Raw genomic sequence first — 17,309 nt, 5'->3', positions numbered from 1 at the left:
CCAAGAATGATATTGTGTCTTGGCCATTGGTACCAATGAAATAAATGATATGTAAAAGAATATCAAATGAGTGGTAAATCCCTTTAAATAATAAATGCTTTGGGAGTAATCATTTAGTCACCGAGGAAGGGTAGGTCAAAATAACCTAACCCCAAAACTACACGTCCGGTGTAGGAATGATTGAGGGGTAAATCCCCGTGTTAATGTGTTGAGGTTGTTTCCCCTTTATGGGATGAGAGTGATGTGTGGAGATGTTTCCCCTTGAATAGGATAAGATTATTGCTAGCAAAATGTAATGTCGACCAACACGACATTATGGTGAGACGACTTAGCCGATCGTGCTGAGATCGGATGCCATGCCGCGCATATGGTGGTATTGTGAGTGGATGTCTTAGGGTGAGACGGATTAGCCGATTGGGTTGAGATCGGACTCCGTGCTAAAAAATGGTAGTGTATCAGTGCTAAAGATCTCCCAACTTAAAATGTCGAACCTGCTTGAAATTTATCTTTCCCCTAATTTGACACCTTGTTACGATATGGGTTTCTTACTGATTTCATGTTTCCTTCTCTATTTACTTTTACTCGCTCTATTGAGAGGAGTGTTTAGTTTTACATACTAGAACTATTCCATATGTACTAACGTCCCTTTTGCGGGGGTGCTGCATATTTAATGGATGCAGGTGGTTCCATAGTAGGTGGTGTTGATCCGTGACAGCAACACACCCTCTCCTCAGCTGATTTGGTGAGCCGCACTTCACTTCGGGGTCTGTATCTATTGTCCCTTGTACATAGCATTTTGAGGTATAGCCGGGGCCAGCAATATCTTAGCACTCTTTTGATTCTGTTAGAGGCTCCGTAGACATGGTATAGGTTGTATCTTGTTTTGGGAATGTCGAATTAAACTTGTTGTAATTGTATCATCTGTTCCACTTTAACTACGGATGTATAGTGTACTGTTTTGGAGACTTGTTAATGACGTAACTAATAGAAATGAACTGGTGTTATTCACATTAACCTATTTAATGTTTAATTTATGAAATGTATTCTTCTCTTTATACATAGGTGAGTTGGGTAGATAGCATTGTGCAGGCTTGCTCGACTGGGGTAACCTTTTTGAGCACCGGTCGTATTCCCCAAGGTCAGGGTGAGGCAGATATGCTTCCTTAAACTATATGTGACATCCCTCTTTGGATGAACATTATAGACTGGACCGCAGTTCTTGCAATCTACTTTGCGAATTTTTTTGTTATCTTCTACCACCTCAAAGTATTCCCAAACATGTGATCGTACTTTAGGAGCACGGGGCATGATTGAACTTGAACCCAAAAAAAGAACATAAAATCATAAGTTGGAATATAATTTTTTTATGATAAAAGAACAAAACTACAAAAGTATATCACCAAATAAATAGAGTATTAAACTTACCACTCAAGTTGCAGCTATACATCAACAATGGTAGTAGTGCTTCCATTATTTTCCGTATCTAAAGATAATTCGACCAAATATGCAATTCAATATAAGCAAGTGTAATATATTATTTTGATCTAGAATACACATAAAATATTAAAGCTTACCAAGTTCGAGTTCCTCAAGATACTCCCACTCTTCTTCAACACTAATAGGATTCTTCTCTTTTCTAAGCCAATCTTAAACACAAATAAGAGCTTGCACACTTTTAGGAGTCAATGAACTCCTAAATGAATCAAGAATACGGCGACCAGTGCTAAACGCACATTCCAATGCCACACTAGAAATTGGAATGGCTAACACATCACGAGCCATTTCTAAAAGAACATGAAATCTAGGAGCGTGTGTTTTACACCAACTTAAGATATCAAATTCTTCACTAAAAGGCTCTTGTTCTTCACAATTGTATTTATCCAACTCCAATTTAGCACTCTCACTTCCATTGTCTTTCTTTTGTTTCTTCAAGTGAAGCTTCATCCTTATTAATGATGTAGTTATAACACTACCACAAGATGTATTTGTGTTATCAGATGAAGTAGATCTAGATAGAGACTGAGGACAAGATCCAGATGAATACTTTTTTAGATACCCTAGAAACAAAGAATTCATATAAGCATACACCTCATCATTTATTTTCTTCCCTTTTTCCTCCCCAAAAAGTTCATCAAGTGCAAGGATAATATATTCAAACTTGTCACATATATCAAAAACGGAAGCAATAAAAATTATTTTATTCACCTTTTCAGGCTCACCCCAATACTTCTTGAACTTTTCTTGCATCCGCTCAACCATTTTCTCAAACTCTCATCCTCACTAATTAAACACATTTTCAAATGACAATAAAGTTAAGATACATCCTCAAAATGAGCATTGCAAGTGACATAACGTGAACCTGAAACGTTTTTGGTGAGCTCATGAAATCTTGCAAGAAACTTTATCACGTTTCTCACATTCACCGAATCATCAGATTCAAGTGGACCTGCACTACTACCATCTTCACAAAGATGAGAACTAAGATAAGCAGAAAATCCATCATAAAAAGATGAAACTTGTCAAAGTCCATTTCAAAGTTTTGCTTTGTATCCAACGTCAAATAGGTGGAATTCCACCTAGTGGAAACATCCAAACATAATATTTTGGTACATTCTAGCTTTACATGTGCACAACACTATTTAAACATTAAGGTCCTTGCAGGCGACGATCTCACATACCTCACACTATTTCTAACACGTGTCACAAAAGCATTAATTTATTTCAAACCATCTTGCATAATTAGATTAAGTATATGAGCCATGCATCTCACATGAAGATGTTTACCACTCATCATATTAGTTTTTCACATATCTAAATTTTTAGACAATTCTTTGACCGTGACATTATTCGGAGAAGCATTGTCCACGGTAACAACGAACACCTTATCTAATTTCCATTTAAGCAAACAATTACAAATAGCTTTAGCCATCTCTTCACCCTTATGACTAGTAATAGGGCAAAAATTTAGTATTCTTTTATGCAACTTCCAATCCCTATCAATGAAGTGAGCTATCAAACACATATAATTTATTCTTTGCAATGAAGTCCATGTGTATGTTGTGAGGCAAATTTTTGGTTGTGCTTCTCTAAAAGACCTTCTTAGATTTTGCTTCAATTCACCATAAACTTCATAGCAATCCCTTATTATTGTTCTACGAGAAGGAAGACAAAATAGTGGTTGAGCTATTCTCATAAACTTCATAAAGCCTTCTTTTTCTACAAAGCTAAATGGTAGTTCATAAATAACTATCATCTCAATTAAAGGCCCTCCTAATCACTTCTTGATCAAATTTCTAAGCGGTTCTCCATTATTTTGACAAGATTGAAAGTTTATCCTTGCTTGCTTATTATCTTTATTAATATTAGGTGGGTATTATTTGCATCTATTCAAATGACTTCTCAATCCTGTTGTTCCATTCTTAGATGAATTAGCAGCATAAACTTGCTTATAATATTTATACCTCGCTGTAACCACCCCATTTTCCTAAAATTTATCAAAATATTTCCAAACAATAGATCTAGGTTCTATTTTTCTTTTCTTAGAATCTTGAGTATCAATTGTGTTGGCATTGCTATCATCAGTAATAGGTAAGCTTTCAGTTGAACCAACATCACTAACTCTACTTTCATCCGCCATCTATACAAAATAAAAACAAATACAAACACAAATTGTTAAAATCAAAACACTAAATAGAACACTACAAGCAACACTACTGAACACTACAAGCAATCCTACAAAACACTTCGTTAATTTTAATTTACATTTTCCCTAGTTTTTTTTATACCAAACAGCCCAAGTACTTCCAAACAGACTCAAAATGTTAAAAGATTTTGCAAAAGATTATAATTAAATCTTAACAGATCCGTTTTGAATTTTTGATAAACTATGTTCACTCATAAGTTTTAACTATCCATTGATTTAAAGTATTAAGTTATACAGATTTACTATTTGATTGATGCGGGGAGGATTTCGGCAGTGTCTCCATACCTCGAAAACCAAGGGACAATGATTAAATTTACAAAAAGGATAACCCTTTCTAGAATAGATTATAGCTGGACAATGTTCACTTAGCAGAGTAGCTTGGGTTTAAATCCAAGGAATTATAGCTCCAAGTTATAAAACAAGTATCTTTACCCACCCAACGAGCTAATGAAATCATAAGATCAAAAAGGACAAAAGAAGCAGTTGAAGAGTTACATAAAACCACAAGATTGAAGAATGAAGAATGAAGAATGAAGAAGTTATTAACCTGAATGAAGGTCAACAATGAGCAAACAAGTAGTCACTGAGGAGAGGAGTCGCCGCTCGCCGTGGTCGTGAAGTCGCCATTGTCCTTGCTATTGTAGTCGTGAATCAATAGAAGCCAATCAATGTTGGAATTTCTTAGAGAAGTATAGGTTAGAAAATAGAAAGGGAAAGGGGGTAAGAGCAGATACTGCCTGTAAGTCTGCTTGAGCTCTAAGCCTCTAAGGGCTTAGGGTATTAGGGGGTTTGGGGTGTAGGCTTAGGCTTATCGGGCTGAAAAATAAAAATAGAGTTGAGCTTGGACTAAAATATTTAGGTATTTCAGTCGAAATGTCAAAACCTCATACCGTATACTATACCGAAATACCACAATTTATGTACCAAAATATACCGAAAAACTGAAACCAAAATACCAATTAATTCGGTTTGGTTCAATTCGATTCGGAATTCGATTTTTCGGATTTTATGTCCACCCCTACCTATAGGTCTTGAACAATTTAATATACCTTGACTATAAGCCTACCTATCTACTGTTGCCTGCCTAATAATCTGTACGTAGCTCATAACTGTCCGCCTACTTGAACAACGTGCATTTGTGGTTATATGAGGAGGTAAACTTGAGCCTTTGGTGTTGGTCACGTGTAGTCCTATTTGTTTTGACTGTGCACTTAGTTTTTCTCATTTTGAGCAGCCTTAGGAAAGTCTAGAACTGCCAAAGTTGTAGGTCCAAAACCTCTTGGACCATAGGCATGGGACGGGTAAAGCACGCATATGGCACAATTTAGAATTGAACTAGAACACTTTTATGAAACAACTTCAAGATAGAAATTGGGTAGAAGGGGATGGTAGTCTGTGCCCACTGAATAATATGAGCAACCCTTACACTTAAGGGAGTTGCGAAGTATTGTTTATGTTGCACGGGGTGATCCTTTAGGCTAAAACAATTAGGACCCCCCTCCCCCATAATTACTATTTATACACCTATTTGTGCGAACTTAGATCAAACTAGGATATGTATTGTAATCTTCAAATGTTGTATCAATAATTTATGTATAACCCATTTCCTTCATATATGCAATCTCTTTAATACTTGTAATTGGATGTTTTGGACTCCTTGTTATAATTTACACAATCACATAGGATAACTATAGTTCAATAATCCCCACTTAGCATAAAATTCGGCCGGAGCTCACAGTTGTGGACCTCAATGAATGCCTAACACCTTCTCTTTGAGGTAATTTGAGCCTTTACGCGATCTTTGATGATACAGACTAGCTAAAACAAAGTCATTCACAAATAGGTGCCCTAACGCACTTTAAAAATTGTTAGGTGGTGACTCTTCTCTTTTAATACATGTTTAAAAGAGTTATCACATGTCGAAACTCGCTTTCTCGAGAAAATGGGGCGCGACACCAGGCACTCGTATAGTGCTAAGTGATTGGTTGTGTGCGTATGATGAAGTGGGGCATTTGAGCCACACACCTTGAGTTTGCTGAGAGTGAGTTTACTTGATAATATCACTGTGGAATTATTTAATTGACATATATATTTGACATATAGACATAGAGATGTATTTTTCTAATGCTAGACGGTAATATATCATTTGAGGACTTGACATATATATTGACATGTAGGCATAGAGATATATTTTTCTCATGCTAACTGGTAATCAAAAAGTCTTATCTGATGTTGGGAATTGGAAAAAAATACAATTCTTTTGATAAAACGCACCTTAAAAATCGTTAGGTGGCGACTCTTCTCTTTTAATACATGTTTAAAAGAGTTATCACATGTCGAAACTCGCTTTCGCGAGAAAATGGGGCGCGACACCAGGCACTCGTATAGTGCTGAGTGATTGGTTGTGTGCGTATGATGAAGTGGGGCATTTGAGCCACGCACCTTGAGTGTGCTGAGAGTGAGTTTACTTGATAATATCACTATGGAATTATTTAATTGACATGTATATTTGACATATAGACATAGAGATGTATTTTTCTAATGCTAGACGGTAATATATCATTTGATGACTTGACATATATATTAACATGTAGGCATAGAGATATATTTTTCTCATGCTAACTGGTAATCAAAAAGTCTTATCTGATGTTGGGAATTGAAAAAAAATACAATTCTTATGATAAACTCATGTTTAATTGATTTTAGTAGTAAGATTTGGACTTTGACAGTTATACTTAAAAATCATGTCAACTTACCGGTAATTGTGAACGAGCTGAGAACGATATCTCTTGAGTTATTTACTTTTACTGTTTTTATTATATTATGATGAATTATTATTGGCTATTGGTGTTAGACTGTGATTGTCTTCCGAGCTCGTCACTCCTTTCAACCTGAGGTTAGGTTTGTTACTTATTGAGTATATAGGGTCGATTGTACTCATACTACACTTATGCACCTTGCGTGCAGATCTTGGAGCTGATGCTGTTGTGTATGGCGGGAGCTGGAGTTGAAGGTGTACGTGTCTTCAGGATATAGCTACCACTTGTCCTTGGCAGATTTAGATTTAAATTATGTTTATGTACATTCCAAACAGATGTTGTATTTATTTGCAAACTAGTTTTATAAATATGAGTCTTAGTGACCCATGACTTGTACTACAATCCTTGGGTTATTGCATGGAAATTCAGTTATTTCACTTATTGTTTTCTTATTATTATCACTAGAGTTGTGTTAACTGTTGTTTGGCTTACCTAGCGGGTTGGGTTAGGTGCCATCACGACTAGGTGTATTTTGGGTCATGACAATCTGAATCTATTTCTTCAACCTCGCTGATATTGAAATGTAGAATCACTAATCATACAGAAATACAATAAGTCTCATCACCATCCGATGCAAATCTCATATCTTGGCCATATGCAATTTTTAGGAACCCTCAAATACCATATATGAATCTTATTCATTAGAACCTTCTCGAGAATCATCCACTCTGCTCAAGTCGCCAATGCATTGCCAAAATGAGCCGAACAACTTGTGCCCCCTTAGCACAACACACCTAAAGAAGCAAACCCACTTTTCAGCAACCGAGTGAATCCCTGCTTCTAGCATAATATATCCACCACGAATAGAAAACCCTAATCATTCCAAGATTTTCATATATCCATAACGTGTAATACATTATGCATCTCACAATTTCCTTGCTCAAATAATCCTCAAAACTAACCTTTTCGAGTCATAACTAATACACAAGTATGCCTCAGAGCAAAACTGATATAACACATGACCATGCGATCTGATCATCAATAGCAGACTCTCCCACTTGGCTCGAAGTCATATAACATAACATCTGATAACCCACAATACACTTACTCCATAACTTCCATAATCTCGCACTGTAATTCAACTAAGTCCTTTATACGCTCATGTAGTACCAGCAATAGAATACCTTAAATCTTTTGCTACACGCATATCCATCCTCGTGATAGTCGTGCAAACCCCCTTCAAGCGATCCAAACTTAAGTTGCAGTACATACACGTCCCGCTGGTAGAAAGGAAACTCTTTACAGAAATATCACATAGATCACACAACCTCAGAGCATCCCACAGGAGATAACCCACCTGCTCATTCTCAAACTGGCATCTCTAGATTCCTTTTCATGGTCACAATCACTATGCAATTGCTAAATCCTCCCAAGTCTGAGTTTGTCAACAAGACATAAGAATCTACTTCATTTCCCAAATGAACAACTGAAAGATCCGTAAGACAATCATAACTCAAGACTATACAACACATCAAGATGGAGATCAAACACCCATAGTCCTTTCACATCCCAAGCAAAATGCTTCTCGTCACATCCAAACCACCTAAGCATAGTCCTCAGTCACATAACAGTTATCATATAACTACCTAACCACTCACTGAGCCATCAATACCAGTCCTAGGGATACTACCAGACCTATAAGTCCAAAAGCACATACTCACACAACTGATACTACCGAGCCCAGGCTGCGGTCTGAACTTGGCCTCGAGTCCTCCAAACTAGCCTATTCATAACATAGGGAACACATCTTGCACCTCGCCCATGATATCACAAACTATCGATGCATCACTGATACCGAGTGCTCAACAAAATATACGAGCGGATGGAAAGAAATCAAAGATATACGCTTCAAGCTGAATCAATAGCGCACAATAAGAAAGAAAGATTGGAAGCTAGATGTCATGTAGCCTCTCGAAGATAGGTATGAACGTCATCATACCCGATCCTCAAGACTCTACTAGACACTAGCTCATGACCCATAGAACCTATGAACCTGATACCAACTTGTCACAAACCAAAATCTATCTAGTCATAATGACACCTAACCAACCTGCAAGGTAAGCCAAACATTAGTCAATACAACTCAATTAAGAATAATAAGAAATTTATAGGTGAAGTAACTGAATTTTTATACATTAATACAAGGATTGTTAGTACAAGTCATGAGCCACTAAGACTCAGATTTACAAAGCTGGTATGAAAATAAATGCAATATCTGTTTGGAAATAACAAATTTTTTTGCAAATCTAAAGCTACTAAGGACAAGTGGTACCTGTATCCGGAAAGCAGGTACCTTTTTAATGCCAGCTCCCGCCATACACAACAACATCAACTCCAAGATCTGCACGCAAGGTGCAAAGTGTAGTATGAGTACAACCGACCCTATGTACTCAATAAGTAACAAATCTAACCTTAGATTAAAAACAGTGACGACCTCGAAAGAAGGTCAGAGTTCAATACCAATAATCAACAACGAGACATAATATAATGATGACACTATAAGAGAACAACTCAAGAGATATCATGTTCAACTCGTTCACAAATACGAAAACAAAGACATGGTTTCAAGTATAACAGTCAAAATCGAAATCATTAAAACTTGAATTTATCAAGAGAGCTATGATTTCCAACTTAACAACAACAAGTAAAACATTTCAAATTCCATCTAGTAAGTATAACAGTCAAAACCGAAATCATTAAAACTTGAATTAATCAAGAGAACTATGATTTCCAACTTAACAACAACAAGTAAAACATTTCAAATTCGATCTAGCACGAGGAAAATACATCTCTATATCTACATGTTAGATATACATGTCAATTCAATAACATTACAGTGAAATCATCAACTACACTCACTCCCAACACAGTCACGGTGCCTGGCATAAATGCCCCTCACCATCACACATACACCAACACTCAACACTGTATGGATGCCTCGCATAAATGCCCCTCATCAAAGCGCGTGCACACACACACACACACACACACATATATACACAAACACACACACACACACACACACACACATATATATATATATATATATATATATCATTGTGCACATGCTCACTGTAATATATGACACCGGATGGCGGATCCTGGCCCAAACACTAATCAGTAATCAATATAACTATTGTGATGTGCAACCCCATCTAAATATCAATCCGATACGATGTGCAACTCGATCCAAATATAAATCCATTGCAGCATGCAACCCGATCCAAATATTAGTCTGTTGCAGCGTGCAACCCGATCTAATATAACTCACAACATGGCTCTATGGCCCTTATCAGTCATCCATCTACTCAAGTCTCAATGGGTCACATCTCACAGAAACATAATCCAATTATACAACACAGAGTATCATCATGTGCCACAAATAAAGCTCAAACTTGTGTCATATACAAGAACACCAATAACATGTGAGACAACATATCAAAAGTGTAAAGAGACAGAGATATAACATGTAGATATAACTATCATGACTGAATAGTATGACTACGGCTAAGCAAATAGCTCAAAATGACGAAAATAGCCATGTCATATCTCAAACAATTAAGCAGATAGCCTAGACATGATTTCTAGCATGAATTATAACTCACCTAGTCATCTAAATGTAGAAAACATGATATCAAAGAAGCATGATAGTAAAAAAAGGCATATAATTGCATAAGAACTGCCCAGATCATGAATAATCCGGTGCACACACACACGCCTGTCACCTAGCACATGCGTCACCCCCACATCTCAAATATTATAGTTCTCAGGGATAATTACCCCCAAATCTAAGTTTAGATATGTCACTTACCTCGAACAAGGCAAAACAATACTCTACAAATTCCATCCCGAGTGAATCGACCTTCGAACGTCTCGAAATTAGCCAAAAGCAACTCAAAAATATCAATTAATACCATAGGAAACAAACTGAAACGATAAAGGTCATCAAATCTTTAATCAAATACTCAAAGTCAATCAAAAGTTCAACCTGGGACCGCACTATGAAATTTGAGAAAACTCACAAATTCCAACAACTCATTTGAATACGACCCCAACCATACTAATTTCATCCAATTCCGACTCCAAATTGATGTTCAAAACTCAATTATTCACTTTAAAAAAGTTTAGACAAAAATCCCCAATTTCTTTTTCAGATTTGCCAATTAAATGCCAAAATCAAAGATAGAATCATGTAATATAATCAATCCGAGTCAAAAATACTTACCCCAAACTAAATTGTTAAAATCTCTTTCAAAATCGCCCAAATCTGAGCTCCCAAACTCAAAATGTAATAAAATAAGCTCAAAGTTTGAAATAGAGTAAGTGCTGAACAACACCTGCCAGGCCTGCCCAACACCACGATCGCGCAATCCAGGTGCAACCACGATGCAATGACAACTCAACCATCGCGGACGCGACCCAGGATCGCGAACGCGACACGCTTTAAAGCACCAAGAGCACATCCCTCCTATCGTGAACGCGTCAAGTAAAACACCCACCTCAAAAATACATATCACGATTGTATCCACACCTTCGCGATCGTGAAGAATACCTGAATCATTAGAAAATCAGCAACTCATGCAACCTCTGAAATAATCCGAAATCAATCCGAAATATACCCGAGCCCTTCAGGACCCCGTCCGAACATGCCAACAAGTCACAAAATATAACACAGACTTACTCGAGGCCTCAAATCACACATAACAACATCAAAATCACGAATAACACCTCAATTCAAGCTTAATGAACTATTTCAAATTTCTAAATTTCAAACTTAAACCTTCTAAAATTAGTATTCTTCCAAATAAATCTTGAACCACTCGAAAATCAAAACCGTCGATACGCACAAGTAATAATACACCATATGAAGCTACTCATAATTTCAAACCACCGAACTGAATGCAAATGCTCAAACAATCGGTCAGATCGTTACATTGACGAACTCAACAAATTTTTCTACCTTTGAAAAGACCAAAGCACAATCATGTATAGAGAGGAGCTAGAGACCAAGGTGCGAATTCAGCCAAACTCAATAATCTTGATCCAAAATTTGCATTTGTCATAAAATATTTATTTAATATGTATAAATTATTAATCTATTAAGCGTAAACAATTTATTGAAGTACTCTTCTCTTCAACTTTCAATTGTTGAAATAGTTTCTTCAACTTTCAACTGTTGGAGCACTTAATTCTCTCCAACTTTCCAATTGTGGAAGCACTTTCTCTTCAACCTTCAATCGTTGGAGCACTTTCCCTTCAATTTCTTAATTATTTTAGCACGTGTCTCCAACTCCCGTTAATGCACTTTATTACAACCTCCACAATTGTTGATATATTTCTTTTACCCAGTTCTCTTCAAATTTAGAGAAGAGTTTCTTCCTCTTTTGCTACATTTCAGGCCCCTCTTTAATTTTTTTTCTCAGTCATTCTCAGTAAGATTGTTTGTCATTCGTATATTATCGGTCCGTATTATATAATTGTTGGCCAGATGGACATCATACTTTGGCTAGCACCGACCGTCGACATCGGAAGTGATTTGATTCTCTATCATGATCGTAGAGGCTCCCTTACCAATGTGAAGCAAAATAATTCATTCAAGAATAATAGTTCCCTACATTTAGTCACACATAAAAATAGCTAGCAATACCCTTATTTATAATAGTATGAAAATTATTTTAGCTCAAAACAGGGAAACCTATTCCTATGTGAATTTGACTAAAAATCTCACTTAGCCACGAATTAAATAAACTAATTAAAATGGAATCTAAAATAATCTTGGTTTCTCACCACAACTTTGAATTAGTTCTCTAATAATTTAAAATTCAGTAACTTGAAGGACTAAAATTTTGAACCCATAAATTTCAAATCTTGATTCCGTCTTTAACCGTGTACCAAACCAATTTAATACTCCCTCCATTCCATAATAAGTGACCTTTAGGCCTTTTATTTTAGTTCAAAATAAGTATCTTTTTACATAATCAAGAAGGAATTAATTTTATTTTTTCAAAATTTGCCTTTATTTACATATCCCAATGTATCAAGTTAACAATTAAGTAATTAAGAGTAATTTAGTGATTATATCTTTTTTTTTCTTTAGGGGTTCTTATTTTCTTTAGGGGTGTATCAAAGACTAAAAAGTCACTTATTATTGACCGGGGAGTACTCAATTTTGGTGTCACCAATATAAATGTAAAGCTTATCCCACGTTCCAAAGCTTAACTATCCACTTCAAAGTTTTTTCTTGTTTTTATTCAATAACGTGATTCTAAATATTAGTTACCACACTAGTATATAGTAGTCATGCACCTCTTTTGTAAGACTTTATTTCTAACTATTTGGTGAATCACCAAAAGTTATTTTATTTTTCAAATTATTTTGATAGTTCCAACATAAGTTGCATTTTTCTCAAATGAATTAAGTGGGAGAAAAACTAAAAACTTGTTGCTTCTGCCTTTCACGGTCAAGGCGAAGGGTTCTGTAGCGCCCCCTTTTCCCTCCCCCTGTAATAATTTCTTTTAAAAATAAGTGCTGAGGGATCTTTTATGATTTTTCAAGTCCACCTTTAATGGACAACCACACTATGGAGCATTTAACTTTATAATATTTAAAACTGAAATGATGGATGTTATCTCACCTAATTTGATTAACCGTGCATAAGCATGTGGTGAAAATAATTGTAAGGTTTGATCCTGCGTGGCCATACCGCTACTTTAATTTAATTTGCCACTCTCCATGAAACAATCTTTTCAATTTTGTAATGACCCAAAGGGGTCATCACCTGTTTCTAATTGAAATCTGTCTCCGAGTCCCTGAAAATCTCATTTAGAGTTGCCTCAATTTGTGTGCGCAGTCCGAGCGCGTAGCCGAAAAGCTTAAACGTGAAATCTTGTGAAAATTTCTAAGTTTTTACCTCGAAATGAATAGGTTTGACTCCGGTCAATATTTTGGGTAAACGGACCCAGACTCGTGATTTGACGGTCCCGGAGGGTCCGTAGAAATATGGGACATGGGCGGATGCCCGGAATCGAATTCCGAGGTCCCAAGCCCGAGTTATGAATTTTTAAGTGAAATTATTTTCTGAAAATGTTTAAAGAAAAAAAAAAGAAATTTGAAATGAAATTTGATCAGAACGTGTTGGTATCGGGCCCGTATTTTGGTTCCGGCGCCCGATACAGGTCTTATATATGATTTGAGTCATTCCTGTGAAACTTGGTTGAAAACGGACGTTGTTTGACGTGATCCGGACCCAAATTGAGAAAATTGATGTTTAAAAGGAAATCTAAGAAATTTCATGGATCTTAAGGCTCAAATAGGTGTTCATGATGTTACATTGGTGATATGATCACACGAATATATTCGTAGGGTGTTTTTGAGGTAGTGTGCATGCTTGGTCTAGAGTTTCGAGGGCTCGGGAGTTTCTAGTAGGTTCCGGGATGCCTTAGGCTTTAAAAGATCAAATGTTGCAGGTTCAGGAATTTTGACAGGTCTCAGAACCCTTTTGCGCAGCCCGCGAGGAAATGCGTGCGGCCGCGAAGGGGACAGCGTGGTCGCGGTCGCCTTTGCGCGGTCCGCGGTGGGTGCTGCGCAGCCGCGGTCGGCTTTGCACGGTCCGCACGGGGCATAGATCCGCAGGCCTTCAGGGAGCCTGTGCGGCCGCGGTCCTTCTTGTGCGGTCCGCGGTGGGAACTTCAGAGGGGTATAAATACACATGAATTTCAGTTATTTTACACTTTTCAAAACCCCAAAATATAAGAGGCGATTTTCTAAACAACTCTTCTTCTCCGAAACGATTGGTAACTGATTTCTAACTCATTTTCTTCACTTCTTAACATCTTTTAACATGATTTCAACTTCAAATCAAAGATTTTCATGGGGAAATTGGGTGATTTGGGTAGAACCTAGGTTTTTCTAAAATTGGGGATTTGGACCTCAATTTGAGGTCCGATTTCAAAACAAACCATATATTTGAATTTGTGGGGGAATGGGTAATCGGGTTTTGGTCCGAACCTCGGGTTTCGACCACGTGGGCCCGGGGGTGATTTTTGACTTTTGGGTAAAATTTTGGAAAACTCATTTTCATGCATTGGGGTTGATTCATTTAGCATTTATTAATGTGATTAAGTAACTTATGACTATATTCGAGCAGATTGGCGGTGGAATCAAGAGGTAAAGCAAACAATTAAGACTTGAGTGGTGTTCAAGGCATCGAGGTAAGTGTTTGGTTTAACCCTAGCTTGAGGGATTAGGAGTTGAGTCATATTTGCTACTTGCTTCTTGTTGAGTACGACGTATAGACATGGTGACGAGTATCTATACGTTGGTGTCAAGCATGACCGTGGGTCTTAACTTGAAAGTTGTTGTGTTTTTGAATGACACCTTCTATACTTTAATTAATGATCCTCTATGATTAAGTATTTTCATTAATTGAACCTAGTACTAGCAAAGTGAGATTGGTTATAGCTGATTCTCCCTTGCCGGGATGACTATTTCGATATCTTTGTTCTCTTGCCGGGAAGTTATTATATTACTTATGTTCCCTTGCCGGGATTTCTTGTAATTGGGTAATGAAATGGGAGCGGGTGGTATGCCTACCACAAGATATTATGAAATGGGAGCGGGTGATACGCCTACCACAAGATATAATGAAATGGAAGCGGGTGGTACGCATACCACGAGATAGAATGAAATGGGAGCGGGTGATACGCCTACCACGAGATATGAGAAATGGGATCAGGTTGCACGCCTGCAATAAGAGGAAACTGAAAGTGAAAGTTGCCTTTATTTTCTTCATTTGTGATAGAAGTTACAGTGCTAGCTTCCTTATTATTCCATGTTATTTCTTTTAACTGCTATCCCCGAAGCATGTTCCCCTTCCCCAGCTTTAACTGCTTATTACTTGTTTACTTTTCCGCCATATGTTATATAACTATACAGGTTTATCTGGAGTCTGGTCCTAGCCTCGTCACTACCTCGCTGGGGTTAGGCCAGACACTTACCAGCACATGGGGTCGGTTGTGCTGATACTACGCTCTGTGCTCTTTTGCACAGATCCAGGTTTTGGACATCAGCAGTAGCGCGGGAGCCAACCTTCAGTCCAGTGAGACACTGAGGTAGCCTTGCAGGCATTCGCAGGCCCGGCGTCTCCTCTATCTTTTATTTCCGTATGTTATCTCATGTATTCGAGACAAATAATTTATATTTTCTTTCAAACGGTTGTATTTAGCACTCTTAGAAGTTCGTGAGTAATGTGACACCAGTTCTTGGGTAGAGGCATATGTTGATTCTCGCATTATTGTTTAGTTTCTTTAAACTTAAGTCTTCCGCTTACTTATTTAATTCCGTTGATTTCATGCTATTGCTGATAATTGTTAAAAGAAGTAGTTGTTAATGAAGTAAGTAGTTAAGGATTGACTTGCCTAGCTTTCATTAGTAGGCAACATCACGACTCCCGAGGGTGGGAAATTCGGGTCGTGACAAGTTGGTATCAAAGCTTTAGGTTACATAGATCTCACAACTCACGGACAAGCTTAATAGAGTCCGAGGGATCGGTACGGAGACGTCTGTATTTATCCCCTAGAGGCTATAGAGTTAGGAAGAATCTCACATTTGTTCTTTCTTGTCGTGCGGATTTGTTCCTCAAATGCTAATTGAACTTCTACACTGTTTTTCGCAGATGGCGATAACATGTGCATCCTTATCTACCGCTCAGCAGCCCGAGCCCCCTATAACAGCTCCCAGTAGGGGCAGAGGGCGAGGCCGAGGCCGTGCTAGAGGCTGAGGTAAGGGCAGAGCTCAGCCCCGAGCAGCGACACCAGTGGCGGAGCCTCAGGTTGATTTTGAGGAAGAGGTTCCAGCCCCAACAGTTCCGGTAGGCACAGCTCAGGTCCCAGAGGGGTTTATCGCTACCCCAGTTCTTCAGGACGATCTGGTTTGATTGGTGGGCCTTATGGAGAGTGTCACCCGAGCAGGTTTTCTTCCTGTAGCACCAGCCACTTCTCAGGTTGGAGGAGGGGCTCAGACTCCCGCTACTCGCACTCCGGAGCAGGTAGCTCCCCTGATTCAGGTTCTAGCGGTTCAGCCAGCGGTGGCAGTTCAACCGGGTGTAATGGCTCAGACGGGCGATGGAGCGGCTATCTCCGCCGATGCTTTGTGAACACTGGACAGATTCACCAAGCTCTTCACTACTACTTTCAGCGGAGATCCTTCTAAGGATCTCCAGGATTTCCTATACATCTGCCACGAGGTTCTCAGGAACATGGGCATTGTTGAGACCAATGGGGTCGATTTTGCTGCATTTCGCTTATCTGGATCCGCCAAGACTTGGGTGAGGGATTATTGCTTAGCGAGACCAGCCGGATCACCATCTTTGACTTGAGAGCAGTTTACAATGTTGTTTCTGGAGAAGTTTCTCCCCGTTACTCAGAGAGAGTCCTATCGGAGGCAGTTTAAGTGCCTCCAGCAGGGTTCCATGACTGTTACCCAGTATGAGACCAGGTTCATCGATCTAGCTCGCCATGCTCTTGTCATACTTCCCACCAAGAGAGAGAGAGGGTGAGGAGGTTTATTGATGGTCTGATTCAGCCGATTCGTCTTCAAATGGCCAAGTAGGCCGGGAGTGAGATTACATTTCAGGAGGTGGCCAATATGGCCCGCAAAGTTGAGATAGTTCTATCACAAGGAGGTGGTCATGGGTCGGATAAGAGGTCCCGTCATTCGGGCAGATTCAGTGGTACCTCGTCTGGAGGTAGAGATTCATATGGTGGAGGCCATCCTCCTAGGCCCTTTCA

General features: G+C 38.3%; 1 protein-coding gene across 1 annotated transcript; it reads right to left on the bottom strand.

The window, feature by feature from the left end:
- Positions 1 to 1,647: 1,647 nt before the first annotated feature.
- Positions 1,648 to 2,259, bottom strand: LOC142174443 (zinc finger BED domain-containing protein DAYSLEEPER-like). Its single transcript, XM_075240236.1, has one exon. It carries the CDS (start codon positions 2,257 to 2,259, stop codon positions 1,648 to 1,650), a length of 612 nt encoding a protein of 203 aa, XP_075096337.1.
- Positions 2,260 to 17,309: the final 15,050 nt, after the last annotated feature.

This window comes from Nicotiana tabacum, chromosome 20 (genome assembly GCF_000715075.1).
Source record: "Nicotiana tabacum cultivar K326 chromosome 20, ASM71507v2, whole genome shotgun sequence".
NCBI classification, from domain to species: Eukaryota; Viridiplantae; Streptophyta; class Magnoliopsida; order Solanales; family Solanaceae; genus Nicotiana; species Nicotiana tabacum.
The sequence above is the reverse complement of the archived record's forward strand: the minus strand, read 5'-3'. Positions and strand labels throughout refer to the sequence as shown.